Source organism: Pseudophryne corroboree, chromosome 1 (genome assembly GCF_028390025.1).
Source record: "Pseudophryne corroboree isolate aPseCor3 chromosome 1, aPseCor3.hap2, whole genome shotgun sequence".
Classification (NCBI taxonomy): domain Eukaryota; kingdom Metazoa; phylum Chordata; class Amphibia; order Anura; family Myobatrachidae; genus Pseudophryne; species Pseudophryne corroboree.
The window spans coordinates 40483592-40501569 of NC_086444.1; the positions used below are offsets into that span (position 1 = coordinate 40483592).

At 46.8% G+C, this 17978-nt stretch overlaps 1 protein-coding gene across 3 annotated transcripts in view; it reads left to right on the forward strand.

Annotated features, from left to right (window-relative positions):
* Positions 1-17978, forward strand: part of ST8SIA5 (ST8 alpha-N-acetyl-neuraminide alpha-2,8-sialyltransferase 5) — a 143603-nt gene that overhangs the window by 105686 nt on the left and 19939 nt on the right. For all 3 annotated transcript variants that reach the window (XM_063958497.1, XM_063958488.1, XM_063958507.1), the window contains 3 exons: positions 13094-13180; positions 13713-13857; positions 15046-15158. In XM_063958497.1, coding sequence (XP_063814567.1) covers positions 13094-13180; positions 13713-13857; positions 15046-15158 — 345 coding nt within the window. The remainder of the gene's footprint in view (positions 1-13093; positions 13181-13712; positions 13858-15045; positions 15159-17978) is intronic.

The window sequence follows — 17978 nt, forward strand, 5'->3', positions numbered from 1 at the left end:
TCCTCTCGTAGAGGAAGAGGCCAGGAATCTTCTATGAGTATGTCTTGAAGATCTGGATACCAAGCCCTCCTTGGCTAGCCCGGAATAACGAGGATCGCTTGAACCTTTGTTTCTCTAACGTCCTAGTGGATGCTGGGGACTCCGTCAGGACCATGGGGATTAGCGGCTCCGCAGGAGACAGGGCACAAAAATAAAGCTTTAGGATCAGGTGGTGTGCACTGGCTCCTCCCCCTATGACCCTCCTCCCAGTTAGGTTTTTGTGCCCGTCCGAGCAGGGTGCAATCTAGGTGGCTCTCCTAAAGAGTTGCTTAGAAAAAGTTTTTAGGTTTTTTATTTTCAGTGAGTCCTGCTGGCAACAGGCTCACTGCAACGAGGGACTTAGGGGAGAAGAAGTGAACTCACCTGCGTGCAGGATGGATTGGCTTCTTAGGCTACTGGACACCATTAGCTCCAGAGGGATCGAACACAGGCCCAGCCATGGAGTCCGGTCCCGGAGCCGCGCCGCCGACCCCCTTGCAGATGCCGAAAAGCGAAGTGGTCCAGAAACCGGCGGCAGAAGACTTTTCAGTCTTCATGAGGTAGCGCACAGCACTGCAGCTGTGCGCCATTGTTGTCACACACTTCACACCAGCGGTCACGGAGGGTGCAGGGCGCTGCAGGGGGCGCCCTGGGCAGCAATGAGAATACCTTGTTCTGGCTAAAAAATACATCACATATAGCCCTTGGGGCTATATGGATGTATTTAACCCCTGCCAGGTCTCACAAACTCCGGAGAAGAGCCCGCCGAAATAGGGGGCGGGGCCTATCTCCTCAGCACACAGCGCCATTTTCCTGCTCAGCTCCGCTGCGAGGAAGGCTCCCAGGACTCTCCCCTGCACTGCACTACACTACAGAAACAGGGTAAAAAAGAGAGGGGGGGGGCACTTTTTTTGGCGTTTTTGATATATATTAAGCTGCTATAAGGGAGACAACACTTCTATAGGGTTGTTCCTATATATATTTATAGCGCTTGGGTGTGTGCTGGCAAACTCTCCCCCTGTCTCCCCAAAGGGCTAGTGGGGTCCTGTCTTCGATAAGAGCATTCCCTGTGTGTCTGCTGTGTGTCGGTACGTGTGTGTCGACATGTATGAGGACGATGTTGGTGTGGAGGCGGAGCAATTGCCGGTAATGGTGATGTCACCCCCTAGGGAGTCGACACCGGAATGGATGGCTTTATTTATGGAATTACGTGATAATGTCAGCACATTACAAAAATCAGTTGACGACATGAGACGGCCGGAAAACCAGTTAGTACCTGTACAGGCGTCTCAGACACCGTCAGGGGCTGTAAAACGCCCTTTACCTCAGTCGGTCGACACAGACCCAGACACGGACACCGAATCTAGTGTCGACGGTGAAGAAACAAACGTATTTTCCAGTAGGGCCACACGTTATATGATCACGGCAATGAAGGAGGCTTTACATATCTCTGATACTGCATGTACCACAAAAAGGGGTATTATGTGGGGTCTGAAAAAACTACCTGTAGTTTTTCCTGAATCAGACGAATTGAATGAAGTGTGTGATGAAGCGTGGGTTAACCCCGATAGAAAACTGCTAATTTCAAAGAAGTTATTGGCATTATATCCTTTCCCGCCAGAGGTTAGGGCGCGCTGGGAAACACCCCCTAGGGTGGATAAGGCGCTCACACGCTTATCAAAACAAGTGGCGTTACCGTCTCCTGAAACGGCCGCCCTCAAGGATCCAGCAGATAGGAGGCTGGAAACTACCCTGAAAAGTATATACACTCATACTGGTGTTATACTGCGACCAGCCATCGCCTCTGCATGGATGTGCAGTGCTGGGGTGGTTTGGTCGGATTCCCTGACTGAAAATATTGATACCCTGGATAGGGACAGTATTTTACTGACTATAGAGCATTTAAAGGATGCATTTCTATATATGCGAGATGCACAGAGGGATATTTGCACTCTGGCATCGAGAGTAAGTGCGATGTCCATATCTGCCAGAAGAAGTTTATGGACGCGACAATGGTCAGGTGATGCGGATTCCAAACGGCATATGGAAGTATTGCCGTATAAGGGGGAGGAATTATTTGGGGTCGGTCTATCGGATTTGGTGGCCACGGCAACAGCCGGGAAATCCACCTTTTTACCTCAGGTCCCCTCCCAACAGAAAAAGACACCGTCTTTTCAGCCGCAGTCCTTTCGTTCCTATAGGAACAAGCGGGCGAAAGGACAGTCATATTTGCCCCGAGGCAAAGGAAAGGGTAAGAGAGTGCACCAAGCAGCTTCTTCCCAGGAGCAGAAGCCCCCCCCCGGCTTCTGCAAAGCCCTCAGCATGACGTTGGGGCTTTACAAACGGACTCAGGGGCGGTGGGGGGTCGACTCAAGAATTTCAGCGCACAGTGGGCTCACTCACAGGTGGACCCCTGGATCCTGCAGATAATATCTCAGGGTTACAGGTTGGAATTCGAGAAGTCTCCCCCTCGCCGGTTCCTAAAGTTGTTGCTGTATTCTCAGCAGGTGATAGTCAAGGTACCCCTCCTACAACAGGGAAAGGGGTATTATTCCACACTATTTGTGGTACCGAAGCCGGACGGCTCGGTAAGACCTATTCTAAATCTGAAATCTTTGAACCTGTACATACAAAAATTCAAGTTCAAGATGGAGTCACTCAGAGCAGTGATAGCGAATCTGGAAGAAAGGGACTTTATGGTGTCCCTGGACATCAAGGATGCTTACCTGCATGTCCCAATTTGCCCTTCACATCAAGGGTACCTCAGGTTCGTGGTGCAAAACTGTCATTATCAGTTTCAGACGCTGCCGTTTGGATTGTCCACAGCACCTCGGGTCTTTACCAAGGTAATGGCCGAAATGATGTTTCTTCTACGAAGAAAAGGCGTGTTAATTATCCCTTACTTGGACGATCTCCTGATAAGGGCAAGGTCCAGGGAACAGCTGGGGGACGTAGTAGCACTAACCCAAATAGTGCTGCAACAGCACGGGTGGATTCTGAATTTTCCAAAATCTCAATTGACCCCGACGACACGTCTGCTGTTCCTGGGAATGATTCTGGACACGGTTCAGAAAAAGGTGTTTCTTCCGGAGGAGAAAGCCAAGGAGTTATCCGAACTTGTCAGGAACCTCCTAAAACCAGGGAAAGTGTCTGTGCATCAATGCACAAGAGTCCTGGGAAAGATGGTGGCTTCTTACGAAGCGATTCCATTCGGCAGATTCCACGCACGAACTTTTCAGTGGGATCTGCTGGACAAATGGTCCGGATCGCATCTGCAGATGCATCAGCGGATAACCTTATCGCCACGGACAAGGGTGTCTCTTCTGTGGTGGTTGCAGAGTGCTCATCTGTTAGAGGGCCGCAGATTCGGCATACAGGACTGGGTCCTGGTGACCACGGATGCCAGTCTGAGAGGCTGGGGAGCGGTCACACAGGGAAGAAACTTCCAGGGAGTATGGTCAAACCTGGAGATATCTCTTCACATAAATATACTGGAGCTAAGAGCGATTTACAATGCTCTAAGCCTGGCAAAACCCCTGCTACAGGGTCAGCCGGTGTTGATCCAGTCGGACAACATCACGGCAGTCGCCCACGTAAACAGACAGGGCGGCACAAGAAGCAGGAGAGCAATGGCAGAAGCTGCAAGGATTCTTCGCTGGGCGGAAGATCATGTGATAGCACTGTCAGCAGTGTTCATTCCGGGAGTGGACAACTGGGAAGCAGACTTCCTCAGCAGACACGATCTACACCCGGGAGAGTGGGGACTTCATCCAGAAGTCTTCCACATGATTGTGAACCGTTGGGAAAAGCCAAAGGTGGACATGATGGCGTCTCGCCTCAACAAAAAACTGGACAGGTATTGCGCCAGGTCAAGAGACCCTCAGGCAATAGCTGTGGACGCTCTGGTAACGCCGTGGGTGTTCCAGTCAGTGTATGTGTTTCCTCCTCTGCCTCTCATACCAAAAGTACTGAGAATTATACGGCAAAGGGGAGTAAGAACGATACTCGTGGCTCCGGATTGGCCAAGAAGAACTTGGTACCCGGAACTTCAGGAGATGCTCACGGAAGATCCGTGGCCTCTACCTCTAAGACGGGACCTGCTTCAGCAGGGACCGTGTCTATTCCAAGACTTACCGCGGCTGCGTTTGACGGCATGGCGGTTGAACGCCGAATTCTAAAGGAAAAAGGCATTCCGGAAGAGGTCATTCCTACACTGGTAAAAGCCAGGAAGGAGGTGACTGCACAACATTATCACCGCATTTGAAGAAAATATGTTGCGTGGTGTGAGGCCAGGAAGGCCCCCACGGAGGAATTTCAATTGGGTCGATTCCTACATTTCCTGCAAACAGGATTGTCTATGGGCCTCAAGTTGGGGTCCATTAAGGTTCAAATTTCGGCCCTGTCGATTTTCTTCCAGAAAGAATTGGCTTCAGTTCCTGAAGTCCAGACTTTTGTAAAAGGAGTACTACATATACAGCCCCCGGTTGTGCCCCCAGTGGCTCCGTGGGACCTTAATGTAGTTTTGGATTTTCTCAAATCCCATTGGTTTGAGCCACTCAAATCGGCGGATTTGAAATATCTTACATGGAAAGTAACCATGCTACTGGCCCTGGCTTCAGCCAGGAGAGTGTCAGAATTGGCGGCTTTATCGTATAAAAGCCCATATCTGATTTTCCATACGGACAGGGCAGAACTGCGGACGCGTCCTCATTTTCTGCTTAAGGTGGTGTCAGCGTTTCACCTGAACCAGCCTATTGTGGTGCCTGCGGCTACTAGCGATTTGGAGGATTCCAAGTTGCTGGACGTTGTCAGGGCATTGAAAATATATATTTCAAGGACGGCTGGAGTCAGAAAATCTGACTCGCTGTTTATACTGTATGCACCCAACAAGCTGGGTGCTCCTGCTTCTAAGCAGACGATTGCTCGTTGGATTTGTAGCACAATTCAACTTGCACATTCTGTGGCAGGCCTGCCACAGCCTAAATCTGTCAAGGCCCATTCCACAAGGAAGGTGGGCTCATCCTGGGCGGCTGCCCGAGGGGTCTCGGCATTACAACTCTGCCGAGCAGCTACGTGGTCGGGGGAGAACACGTTTGTAAAATTCTACAAATTTGATACCCTGGCTAAAGAGGACCTGGAGTTCTCTCATTCGGTGCTGCAGAGTCATCCGCACTCTCCCGCCCGTTTGGGAGCTTTGGTATAATCCCCATGGTCCTGACGGAGTCCCCAGCATCCACTAGGACGTTAGAGAAAATAAGATTTTACTTACCGATAAATCTATTTCTCGTAGTCCGTAGTGGATGCTGGGCGCCCATCCCAAGTGCGGATTGTCTGCAATACTTGTACATAGTTATTGTTACAAAAAAATCGGGTTGTTATTGTTGTGAGCCGTCTGTTCAGAGGCTCCTACGTTGTCATACTGTTAACTGGGTTCAGATCACAAGTTGTACGGTGTGATTGGTGTGGCTGGTATGAGTCTTACCCGGGATTCAAAATCCTTCCTTATTGTGTACGCTCGTCCGGGCACAGTATCCTAACTGAGGCTTGGAGGAGGGTCATAGGGGGAGGAGCCAGTGCACACCACCTGATCCTAAAGCTTTATTTTTGTGCCCTGTCTCCTGCGGAGCCGCTAATCCCCATGGTCCTGACGGAGTCCCCAGCATCCACTATGGACTACGAGAAATAGATTTATCGGTAAGTAAAATCTTATTTTTTCTTACGTTTATCACCTTCGGAAAGAGTGAAAATGGAGGGAAAACATAGACCGACTGAAACACCCAAGGCGTCACGAGGGCGTCCACTGCTATAGCTTGAGTGTCCCTTGACCTGGAACAATATCCCAGAAGTTTCTGTGAAAACTTCTTGATGAAGACCGCACTCTCCTGGATGGAGATCGTGTCTGCTGAGGAAGTCTACTTCTCCGTTGTCTTCACCCGGAACGACGACCTCTAATAGAGCGTTTACATGCCTTTCCACTCATCGGAAACTTTTGCGGCTTCTACCATTCCCGCTTTGCTCCTCGTTCCACCCTAGTGACTTACTAACGCAACTGCTGTTTAGTCGACCGACAGAATTAAGACGGGCAGAACACGAAGAAGATGTTCCGTTGTAAATAGCTCTTAATTCAAGAACGCTTATTGCAGACAAGCTTCCCGGCTTGACCTTTCCCCGTGGAAAATCTTCCCCTGGAAAGACTGCTTCCCAGCCTCGGAGACTTGTATCCATGGACACCAGGATCTAATCTTGGATCCCGAACCTCGTCTCTCTCTAGGAAATGAGAACCGTGAAGCCACCACAGGAGATATATCCTGGTCCTGGAAAATAGGATTATTTTCCGGTGCATGTGCAGGTAAGACCCGGACCACATGTCCAACTGGTCCCACAAAAACAACTCTGGCATTTGACCTGCTCACCGAATGGCCTCGTAGGCCGCAACCATCGTCTGCATCAACGGAAAGTATCGACGGGTTTACACTGTTGCAAATCTGATCCGACTCTGGATCCTCAGATCTCTTTCCACAGGAAAAACCAAACTCTTAACAGATCAGTATCTACTCTTATTCCCAACTCCGACCTCTGCATCGTTGGGATCAACAGCGATTCTTCGTGTTGAAGAACTGTCAGAGAGAAACAACGAATTGTACCACTTGTTTCTTGACCTCGCCGTAGACAGGAGAGTGTCCCAGTACAGAATAATAATGGCTCTTACTATAGAAGGAAAACCATCATACTGCCATCACTCTGGTTAAATGGCAATGACAATCCTGAATAGCAAAACCAGGTAAGCTTAATGCGGATAATACCGCATGGAAACCCTCTTTCTTCTTTTACAGGTTGGAGATCCCTGCCCTGAGAGATTCCATCTTATAGTTCAATTTCTTGAGTAGAAATCTTTTTTGGTATTGTTCTGACCGAGCTGCCCGGGCTCAGAAGCACGAAAAAGCTTGAAGAACAGCTTTTTTTTTTTTTTTTTATGACAGGGACAGGAGGACAATGTCCTGAACCTGACCCAACTCTTGTATGGCGTCGCATACTACCTCTCCAGAGGAGAATCGGTAAGATCTGTTTGAACACTCAGTGAGGGGAATCATTTGGAAAACTCGAGTATGTCCCCCTTTGGACTCTATTCTTAACTCACTGTGTCAAGTCATTCCAGGACTGACTGAAGAGTATTAGACAAGTTCCCACCGGTGTGGGCTCCAGCAAGATAGACCCAGCGACCTGCGGTGGATGTGGTAGAAACAGAGGACGGTATCAGGTTCTGCGAAGTTGAAAAGGCTGCAGACCTCTTACCTTTTCACCTCCCTCTACCTACAAAGAAGGGGAATAAAAACGGTATCCAACCGGTCAAAATGACTGCATCCCACAAAAAATGCGTCACCAACCGTTGTGATGAAACCTAGCACAAGAAGGTAGACTTACCAGTGGTATCTGCCGAGATCAACTTAACCGAGTCATCCCCAAACAGATGATCCCTTCCTAGGGAAGATACTCCATTATTTCTCAGAGTCAGTGCATACCTCTTGTAGGCGCACGGCAGCAAGCTGCAATGTACTAGATAAGACCCAAGGAATATCTCATTTCTCCCCAGGGTAATTATATCGGATGACAAGGTAACCGACCATTTCTGAATACAAGCACTCCCCCATGCGTATGTAATGCAAATATCATCAATTCATATAATTAAAATATCACTTAGCTTCCTGTATACGATCCTCTGTGACAGGGCCCCGTGCAGACCAGGGGTTGACATTCACTTTATTCTATCCACGGCGGGAAAAGAATAAACACTCGGACTCCTCGTGAGGATTCGAGACCATCTTGTCACGGCTGACCTAGAGCTTCATCAACAGAGCGACCAGCACATGAGAAGGAATAACTTTACTTCAGCATTCATAATAAATTGAAATATAAATGTGCACATTTAAATACACATATATACACATATATCTATATATACATCTCATATATATATATATATATACAATCTGTCAGGAACATCAGGGTCCCTAGTGACATTAATGTGTTCTGAATGTGTATGAACATGTACAGAATGCCAATGTTGTGGATCTAATCAGGAAACATTATGGCCGACATAGAACATAGTATTCGTGTCGACAACAGGGAGTAGTAACTGGGCAAAACAACATTTTTGTGACCCCTATGGGCCTGAGGGAAACATATACCTAATTTCACTAGGACTTCCCACAATACTACCACGTCTGTGCTCGAGCTACAGCTCACTGCAAACGTACCATACATATATATACAGTTCCCCAAACAGTGTTTACTTTGGAAAAGCTTACAACTGCTGACATGCTTAATCTCATGAATCAAGTACCATCCGGAGTCGGCAATGCCGACAGAGGGATTCCCATATCTGCTAGTGGTAGAGCACTCACACATGTCGACACACGAGTACCAAACACCCACCAACATTGCTAAAATGGGCAGATTTCTGACAGGGAAAACACAGAAACTCTAACCAACTCCTTGTACACACGCTCATTATATATACATATCTACAGTGCTTCATGGTTAAACCTGTATTGCACTAAATAACTGTGTCCCCCCCCCCCCCCATTTCACACTGTTAGTGTATAACAGCGTTTTGGCGGGCCCAGCATCTCTGAGGAGAAAATGGCGCTGTATAGAGTTGTGAGGGCTAAACCACGCCCCCTTATCGGTGCGCTTCAGCCCCGCTATCTTTTTACATTTTTATGCTGGCGGGGGTCCGTATACAGTGCCTATGCACTGTATACATCTTTGCCAGGCTTATTTTATGAGGTATATTGCTGCCCAGGGCGCCCCCCCTGCGCCCTGCACCCTTGTAGTGCCGCTTGTGTGTGGGAGCAATGACTCTGAAGTCTTCTGCCGTCACTGAAGTCTTCTGTTCTTCTAATACTCACCCGGCTTCTTTCTTCTGGCTTTGTGAGGGGGGTGACGGCGCGGCTCCGGGAACAAGCAGCTAGGCGAACCAAGTGATCAGACCCTCTGGAGCTAATGGTGTCAAGTAGCCTAAGAAGCAGAGCCCTTGAACTCAGAAGAAGTAGGTCTGCTTTTCTCCCCTCACTCCCACGATGCAGGGAGCCTGTAGCCAGCAGGACTCCCTGAAAATAATAAAACTAACATAAAGTCTTTTCAGAGAAACTCTGTAGAGCTCCCCTAGTATGTGTCCAGTCTCTCTGGGCACAGAGTCTAACTGAGGTCTGGAGGAGGGGCATAGGGGGAGGAGCCAGTTCAAACCCATTCAAAGTCTTATAGTGTGCCCATGTCTCCTGCGGATCCCGTCTATACCCCATGGTCCTTTTGGAGTCCCCAGCATCCTCTAGGACGTATGAGAAAATTATAATAAAACACAGTAATACCACTTTCAGACAGAAAAATCTCAAATTCCCTGTTTTTTTCCGGTTTCGTGAAGCCGGGGAAAACCCAGGTTAAAGTCCCTAACCCCCCTTCACACAGCACATTTAACCCGGATTATTCCCGGGTCGTCCCCTTTCAGAAAGTTCCCGTGTCAGGCCTGCAATAGACTTGTGTGTCATAAGAAATGGACTGTTTTTATGGCACACAGAGTTGAGGTCATGAAAAGTGGGTGGTGACTGATCACAGCATGGCCGCTCAATGCCCCTTGAGGTAAGTATTTTGGCAATGTTGGTGTACACTGTGGCGTCCTTCACTGTCCCAGTGATCTGATTCTGGATATCCTCCTCCCCTCTAACAGAAAGCAGCTCCCTGATCTCTTCCTCCTTCCAGTGCGCCATGCTGTCTCTCTCATCCGTCTCCCTTGCAGCACAATTGTGACCTCAGATGCCATCGCCAGTGCCACGCCCGCTCAGCCAATCAGAGAGACCCTGCTGCTCAGCCAATCGCCAGTGCCCCACCAGCACAGCCAATCAGCGCTGTTAACCGCGACCCGTTTAGAAAATACCAGGTCGGACCCTTTCAGACAGCCGGCAACCCGTGTACGATCCGTGAAAAATCCAGGTAGAAACCTGGGTTGAATTCCCGGGAATTCAGTCTCGTGTTGACCCTTTCAGACAGAAAAAAATCCAGTCGACTCTTCCAGAGCCGGGAAATTACCGTGTTCTTTTATAGAGAAAGAGGTCAGAAGTGTTTGTAATTTGCTGCAAGTACAGGTCACACCTCACCCGACACAATCATTGTAACACCGTGTAACGGAGGAGTTAGTGAGCAGAGTATAATCTATCACAGGCTCCTATATGACTTCTGACAAATAACTTACTTATTACATGTTTGACTTTCTGTAAATATGTAGCTATAGAAACGATGTGATTCAGAATTTACACATAGCTTTCTGTGCGAGTGCGTCTAGTATGCGCGTAGTGTTTTCTCAGTTGTCGCTTGACATTGTGTTTGACTAATGGTCCCTGTGTTTTGTCAGGAGCTGTGAGTTGTACTTGCTGGACCTGTCTGTCTTCTTGTATGTGCTCAGGAGACTGGGCGCGCCCCATGGCGGGACGTCTTGAGCTGACAGCGAATGTGTCTCAGATGCGTACGGCCCTAAATTCCCCCTAGTTGCTGGAAGCTGCATATGGGGCTAATTCAGGCCTGATCGTAGATGTGTAAATTTAGCACATCTACGATCAGTCACACTGACATGCGGGGGGACGCCCAGCACAGGGCTAGTCCGCCCCACATGTCAGTCCCTGCCCTGTCGCACAAGTACAAAAGCATTGCACAGCGGCGATGCTTTTGTACTTCAGTATCCAGGCTTCAGCACAGGTGACTTATACCCCTTTTCCATTACTGAGCACGGGTCGCAGCCGGGAGCCTTACACGGGTGCTGCCCGGCTGCGGCCAGTGCTCAGCCCCCTTTCCCACTGCGCTCACCAACCCGGCATATTGCCGGGTTGGTGACGCTGCTAGTGACGCGGCAGGGGCGGCGCTGGAAGATCGCATGATCTCCCAGCGCCGCCCTTCCATGCAGTGTAAATGGGAGCCGCGTCGCATCGACGCGGCTTCCGTTTACACTACAACCCTACCCGGATCATTCCCGTCTCCTACCCAAGTAGTTACCCGGGTAGGATTCACGGGTCACTTGATCCAGGTTTTTGCGGGGGGACCCTTTTCCACTTGCGAAAAACACGGGTAAATGTGCGCCCCCGCGCATTTATCCGTGTTTCTTGAGCTAGTGGAAAAGGGGTATTAATTAGTAGCTCAGTTATTTTGATTTACCCATCTGTGCTGCAGCCTGGATATCACTAAAACCTGCACTGTTGGTGTGCCTTGAGGACCGTGGTTGGGAATGCCTGCTGTAGAACGTTCTATATCTCGGCTCCGGTTGAGGACTGAAAATAACACATACACCCCCAGGTTTCCCAAAGTAGGCTGGAATGCCCCGATCTGAGAGGACTGTCCCATCACCTGTGACCGGGTGCACCTTGCTGCATCATATTTACGTATTTAGCGCCACTGGATTCGGGGGGATGCCGTCAGTGTACCTACAATCAAAATCCTGACGGTCAAAATCCCGACAACCATTGACCGACGGTCAAAATCCCGACAAGGTCAAAATACCGACATTTAAAATACCAACGCGGTCATAATACCGACATTTAAAATGTCAACGGGTCAAAAATGTCGACAGGGCGAAACGTCGACATGATTTTTCCATGATTTTTTTCATTGAAACCGACTTGTTCATACTTTACCATCCCAGTGGACCTGGAGAGGGAATATAATAGTGTGCCAAGCGCAGCATGCGAGGAGACGCGGCACACTTATACGGTGTTCATGTCGACCTATGTCAAAATACACACCAAAAAACAATGAAAAACTCTTGTTGACTTTTTGACCTGTCAACATTTTGAGTGTCGGTATTTTGACCTTGTTTGTATTTTGACCTTGTCGGTATTTTAAATGTCGGTATTTTGACCTTGTCGGGATTTTGACCGTTGGGAGTTTGATTGTAGGTACAGTATTTCATACTGATCCCAATTCGGGTTATTAGGGGATTCCCTCTTACCATCAGTCACTGACTCCACAGGCGTGTGTAAAGTCCACGGACGTGGAAAGACCCTTCCTAGTGAAATCTGTAAGGGATGTCAGCGTACAAATGTGCAGGAAATTCTTGAAAACAAATAGTTTTCCCCCCAGACCTGCTGAACACTTTACATAGAGACACAGATGACTCCCTATTTACATTTCAAAGAAAAGTTTTGTTCAGTCACCACCATCCCCTCTGGTGGTGCCTTGCGGGTATGGTACCTCCACAGTGCCCGCCACAGGTTATATTCTCCCTCTATGGGTGTCATGGACACTCACAGAGGTAGAATAGCCTGTGGCGCCAGTATTCCGCCGGCGGCATTTCACCACTAGTCGGGATTCTGGCATTGATTAGCGATATTTTAACCGCTTCCCCTCATTGCCACAGCCGCCATCTTAACCAGATCAGCTTCTCTTATCATAGCCCACGCACATGCTGACCTAGGGCACTACTTAGCCAGGGTTTATATATACAGAGTACAGAGGCAACCTCTACAACTGCTTTGCCGGTGATGGGCTACCGGGAGAACACGGCCGACTGTGATAAATACATTATTGAGGGCTTGACACAGCCATCGTGTGCTGGCGAAATAATTCTGTAGCCAGGTCTCCGGTAAAAGGGGACATTTACTAAGCAGTGATAAGAGCGGAGAAGTGAGCCAGTGGAGAAATTTCCCCATCAACCAATCAGCATCTCTGTATCATTTTATAGTTTGCAAATTATAGATGTTACTTCAGTGCTGATTGGTTGCCACGGGCAACTTCTCCACTGGCTCACTTCTCCGCTCTTATCACTGCTTAGTAAATGTCCCCCCTAAGTTGTCTATAACGGGCTACAAGATATTCCATTACACACAAGTTCAGAGCTTTATGGGAGGATTTTCATGTATTTGCAGCAAACACTTCAGCTTCAGGTGCATAAATCCCTTTTGTACTAATGGATTAGCACATTTTGTATAGGAGATCTAGATAGTCAGCTCTAGCGGCATTTTAGTCACTGACCGGTATAATGCTCGGTAACCTCTTACCTGTGGGGTGAGTCTTACGCTGACGTTTTCTGCCGCAGGGTCAAGGAAACAGAACTGTTTGATCGTTGGAAAAGTCTTCAGATCTGCAAGTGGGAGATAAATGTGACTGAAGCCAATATCTTCAGGTAAGAGGCTCTGGGGTTGTTGTTTTTTTTAAGTTCGAAATGAGTATTTGATCATACAGCAGCATGTATGGATGGTGGCTTGCTGCACCATGCCTCGCCTGACTCACCGCTCCGCACATCACTGATTTAAACCATACTCACATTAGATAAACCACACCCACATTAGAGAAGCCACACCCACATTAAAGAAACCACACAAACATGATAAACCACACCCACATTTGATAACCCACACCCACATTAGGGAAACCACACCCACATAACCACACCCACATTAGAGAGACCACACCCACATTAGAGCAAAATAACGTCACATCTATAAATAACAAGTTAATACTAAATTAACATATATAGACGTAAAAAAGTAGGTAATTAAAACAAAAAAAGGAAGCATTAAAATATGAAAATGAATAACAATCTCACAGTGTAGTGCCAAATGCCACGCGTTTCGTGAATCGCAAGTCGCTTCCTCAGGCAGGTTATTAGACCTTGTGAGACGTTTACCGTGATGCCGTTTTGTGTTCTGTCTTAGATCTGCACTGGCGCGGTGTTGCAATGCTCCGTCCTTCCTGTTCACCACCCAGAAGAACACGCCGCTTGGGACAAAACTCAGATATGAAGTTGACACAAGTGGTATATTCCAGATCACCCCTGAGATATTCAATATATTCCCTAAGGTACCTAGGAATGACTGTTGTGCGTCCACTATGGCTGCTGATACAAAGCACACCATCAGAGCTGGCCCTAACCAATATGATGCCCTAGGCAATTGCCTAGTTTGCCTATGCATAGGGCCGGCTCTGCACACCATGGCAACTAAATGGGTGATATGGCGGGAGGGGAACCTATTCTACACCAAAATATATTCCATGGAGCAGCTACAGTATATTTATTTATTACCAGTCATTTATATAGCGCACACATATTCCGCAGCGCTGTAAAGAGAGTATTTTGGCCATTCACATCAGTCCCTGCCCCAGTGGAGCTTACAATCTATATTCCTTACCACATGTACACGCACTCACATTCACGCTAATTTTGTTGGGAGCCAACTAACCTACCAGTATATTTTTGGATTGTGGGAGGAAACCGGAGTACCCGGCGGAAACCCACGCAAGAATGGGGAGAATATACAAACTCCACACAAGTACATACTAATTATCGTACATCTCCTCACACATCTTGTGCCTCACGATTGCAGTTTCTGTCCAGAGTAAGACACTTTTATATGTGCACTTGACAGCTTAAAAAAACACATTTGTTTTTACATTCATGCGTTGCAATACTTTTCAATAAAAACAGTTAACAAAAAAACATCTATTGCATTTATTCAAAAATACTGGGTACATATAGATTTGCAGGAGGGGAAATGGGACAACGGGTAAGAAATGGGAGCATTAAAATGTAAACAGCAGCACAGAGAGAAATCCATTTATTAAATGTAAATTTCCTGCTTCGCAAGTGTGCTGTGTTGTACCCATCTGCGCCTAGATTTTTGCGGGTCACATAGATTTGTGGCGGCTCCAGAGTTGGGGGCTGCAGCGCAGTTCAAAATTTAGATAGGGGAGTCACACCACCTGCCAGTGAGTCCCGGCTAGTGATGGTTGGGGTGGCAGTAAGTGTGTATGCCATACTTGAATTTTGGACTGCGCAGCAGCCCCACCTCTGGAACAACCGCCATCAGATGCCAGGGTAGCAGAAGAGTGGCAATTTGCACAGGCAGAGAGGAGGAGCTGTGCGGAGTGAAGGGGTCCCTTGCAATGTACAGGGTAGGCCGCCTCCAGTGCGACGCGTTTTGCAGAGCAGAAGCAGCGATAAATAATAAAGTAAAACGCTGTGTAATGATACTGTTCTCTTTATTACAGGACATGCCTTATTATCGCTCACAATTTAAGAAGTGCGCAGTGGTTGGGAACGGCGGAATACTGAAGAACAGCAAATGTGGGAAAGAAATAGACAGTGCAGATTTTGTCTTCAGGTAAATCAGTCTAACGTCGCGCCTTGCGTCCGTTTTTGTGGCTAGATCTTGCGCTTTTAAGCACTGCGCATGCTGCAGAGACTAGTCCGCGTATCTACGGGCGTTTCAGTCACACGTAACTCCGTGGCATCTCCACTTGCGGTCTAATGGGCGTAACTGGGTGGTACCTGGATGTCCGTGGGCAGAGATCTTTCTGTTTTCATATGGATCTCTTGCATTAGGGATAAGGCTGGTGCAGGGGCACAGTGATGATAGTGACAGCTATGAAACCCCATGTGTACATATAGGGGCGACACAATGTGGCATAATAGCGATTTACGCATTTTCCTGCTTCTACGCAATGCCTGCAAAAAAAGGGGGGGGGGAGGTTTGGGGAAGGCCGCACAGGATTACTAATTGGACAAAATATAACTACCTCAGAATTGACTGACACTCTTGGGATATTTTTCCCTTTAATTGGTCAATTGTATACCTATAGCCAGAATGGTATTATTGGTAACAACAAATTTTGACGGTCAGTGGTGCTCCCAAGGGTATAAAAGCACAAATCATGAAGAAGACTACAAAGAAGACAAGATAACCCTGGTAGGGAGCACTCTTATCTGAGGTAACAAAATTAATTAATGTGTATTAAGGAAATAATCTTAAAATTACAAATTTTATTAGATATGCCTTAAAAATTAAAGTCTACATAGTCCGTGTGAATTCACTAATAAGTATGTGATCATTTGCGAAAATATATTGAGAGATATGGTCTTATCTAGATGACCCCAGTCAGAACAATTCTATTTGTTCAGGTCCGTCTACGTAATAATTCCCTTACCACTGGTGTGTGGCTAAGTAAGGATATGTTAAAAATTAGACAATGTGACCATCATCTTTATCAATTGTATAGCCCATATACAAATTCTCAGGGCAATAAGTTTGAATCATAGGTCACTGATAGATTATGTTTAGTTGGGTCACCTATACACCAGTATGAGGCCCAATTAACAAAGAGAAGTGTCTGTGGAGCCGTTTCTCAGAAATATAATGGACATGGGCATACCATCAGTCAGCCATGTAATGGTGCCACCTGTGTGAAAAAATGATGATTAATTTATGTTAGATCACACGCATATACAAAATAAAGGGGTATGAGGCACCAGTACTTGCAAACAACTGTCCCAAACAATACCCTAATTGTTCTATATCAAATAGTCATGTGTTAATCACCCAGAAGGAAATCAATTTACCTTTAATATGGATCACAGTCGCTGCTGTGTAGAGGTATGAGGTACATGTGCCTCCATTTTCAGCAGTTGTCAACCATTCCGCTTACTGGGTTAAGGAAGGGGTGTGAGTTATCAGTGCTTAAAGACAGCTATCTGGATAAACAGTTGCTTCGTATCAAACAGTCATGTAATGATCGCACCAAGAAAGTTATGCCTCCGTTATCAACAGCTGGATACACCCATGTCTTGAGAGATAATTTTTTTCTGAAAAAAGCTCACGCCTATCACTCCAAATCTCTTTGCCATAATTTCTTCCACATACATCCCAGCAGTTTGAGCAGGAGAACTAAAGTTGATTTGTCAGTGCTTAATGACAGCTATCTGGATAAACAGTTGTTTGAAAACAGTCATATGATGATTGCACCAGAGAAATTGTACCTCAATAATCAACAACTGGTTCCACCCATGTCTGAGAGATAATCCACTTCTAAGGAACTCACAGCGTACTCACTAAGAGACCTTTTTTGGAATTGTTGATTACAATCGTGCTTTAACAGAGGTATGAGGCACATATACCTCAATTTTTCAGCAGCTACCAAGCAATTTCAGAATGCTGAATTCAAAACAAGTGTTAATTACAATTGTGTCTTAACAGAGGTATGAGGCACAAATACCTCAATTTTTCAGCAGCTACCAAGCAGTTTCAGAATGCTGAATTCATGAAATAGTGAAAATTATTGATTACAATCATACTTTTACAGAGGTGTAAGGCATATATATCTCACTTTCTCAACAACTGCCAGCCAGTTTAAGAATGCTGAATTCATAACATGGTAATTTGTTCTTTAAACACATAGAGGTGTGTGAAGTGGCCAAGATACAGATAGACCCCCCTTCTGCTGTTCTCCCGTCTTGCCAGCAGGTATAGGACGAGGAATGAGAGAGGGTAGGTGCACCCAACTTGGCCAGAAGGAAGGAAGAGGCGGTATCAAGCAAGGAGACTATAGCAAGTACTCTCTGATGCCTTGTAACAGGTAGTGCAGAGGTTTGAACCTGCATATAAGCCTCTAATGCGGTACACTCCCGAATGGTTACATTTTTAAGAGAGATAAGGGAGAAATTACCACTATTGGCTATTGCCGGTAATAAAACAAATTAATTTGTATTGTATATTACTCCATCTCTCTTTACCATAATATCTTCCTACATACACCTCAATAGTTTAAACAAAAGAAATAGTAAAGATAATCACAGCCACTATTAGAGCTCACTGAGTATCATAACCAGCTGTTCCCTCCTGTGCATTTTCAGCTACTGCCAGCAACCTAGTAGCAAATTGTAATTAAATGTTGATCCTATATCAAAAAAATTATACAATGTCAAAAAACATGTTACTCTTCTGAGGTTGCCCACTGAAAAACTCATGTCGACCTTTCCATATGTCGACCTTTCATGTGTCGACCATTTTCATGTGTCGACCATGTGTCCATGTCGACCATGTCAATGTCGACCAATAGTGGTCGACCTAATGACTGTCGACCATGACATGGTCGACCATTCATAACGGAACCGAGAATGGTATCCGTTCACATGGTCGACCATGTTA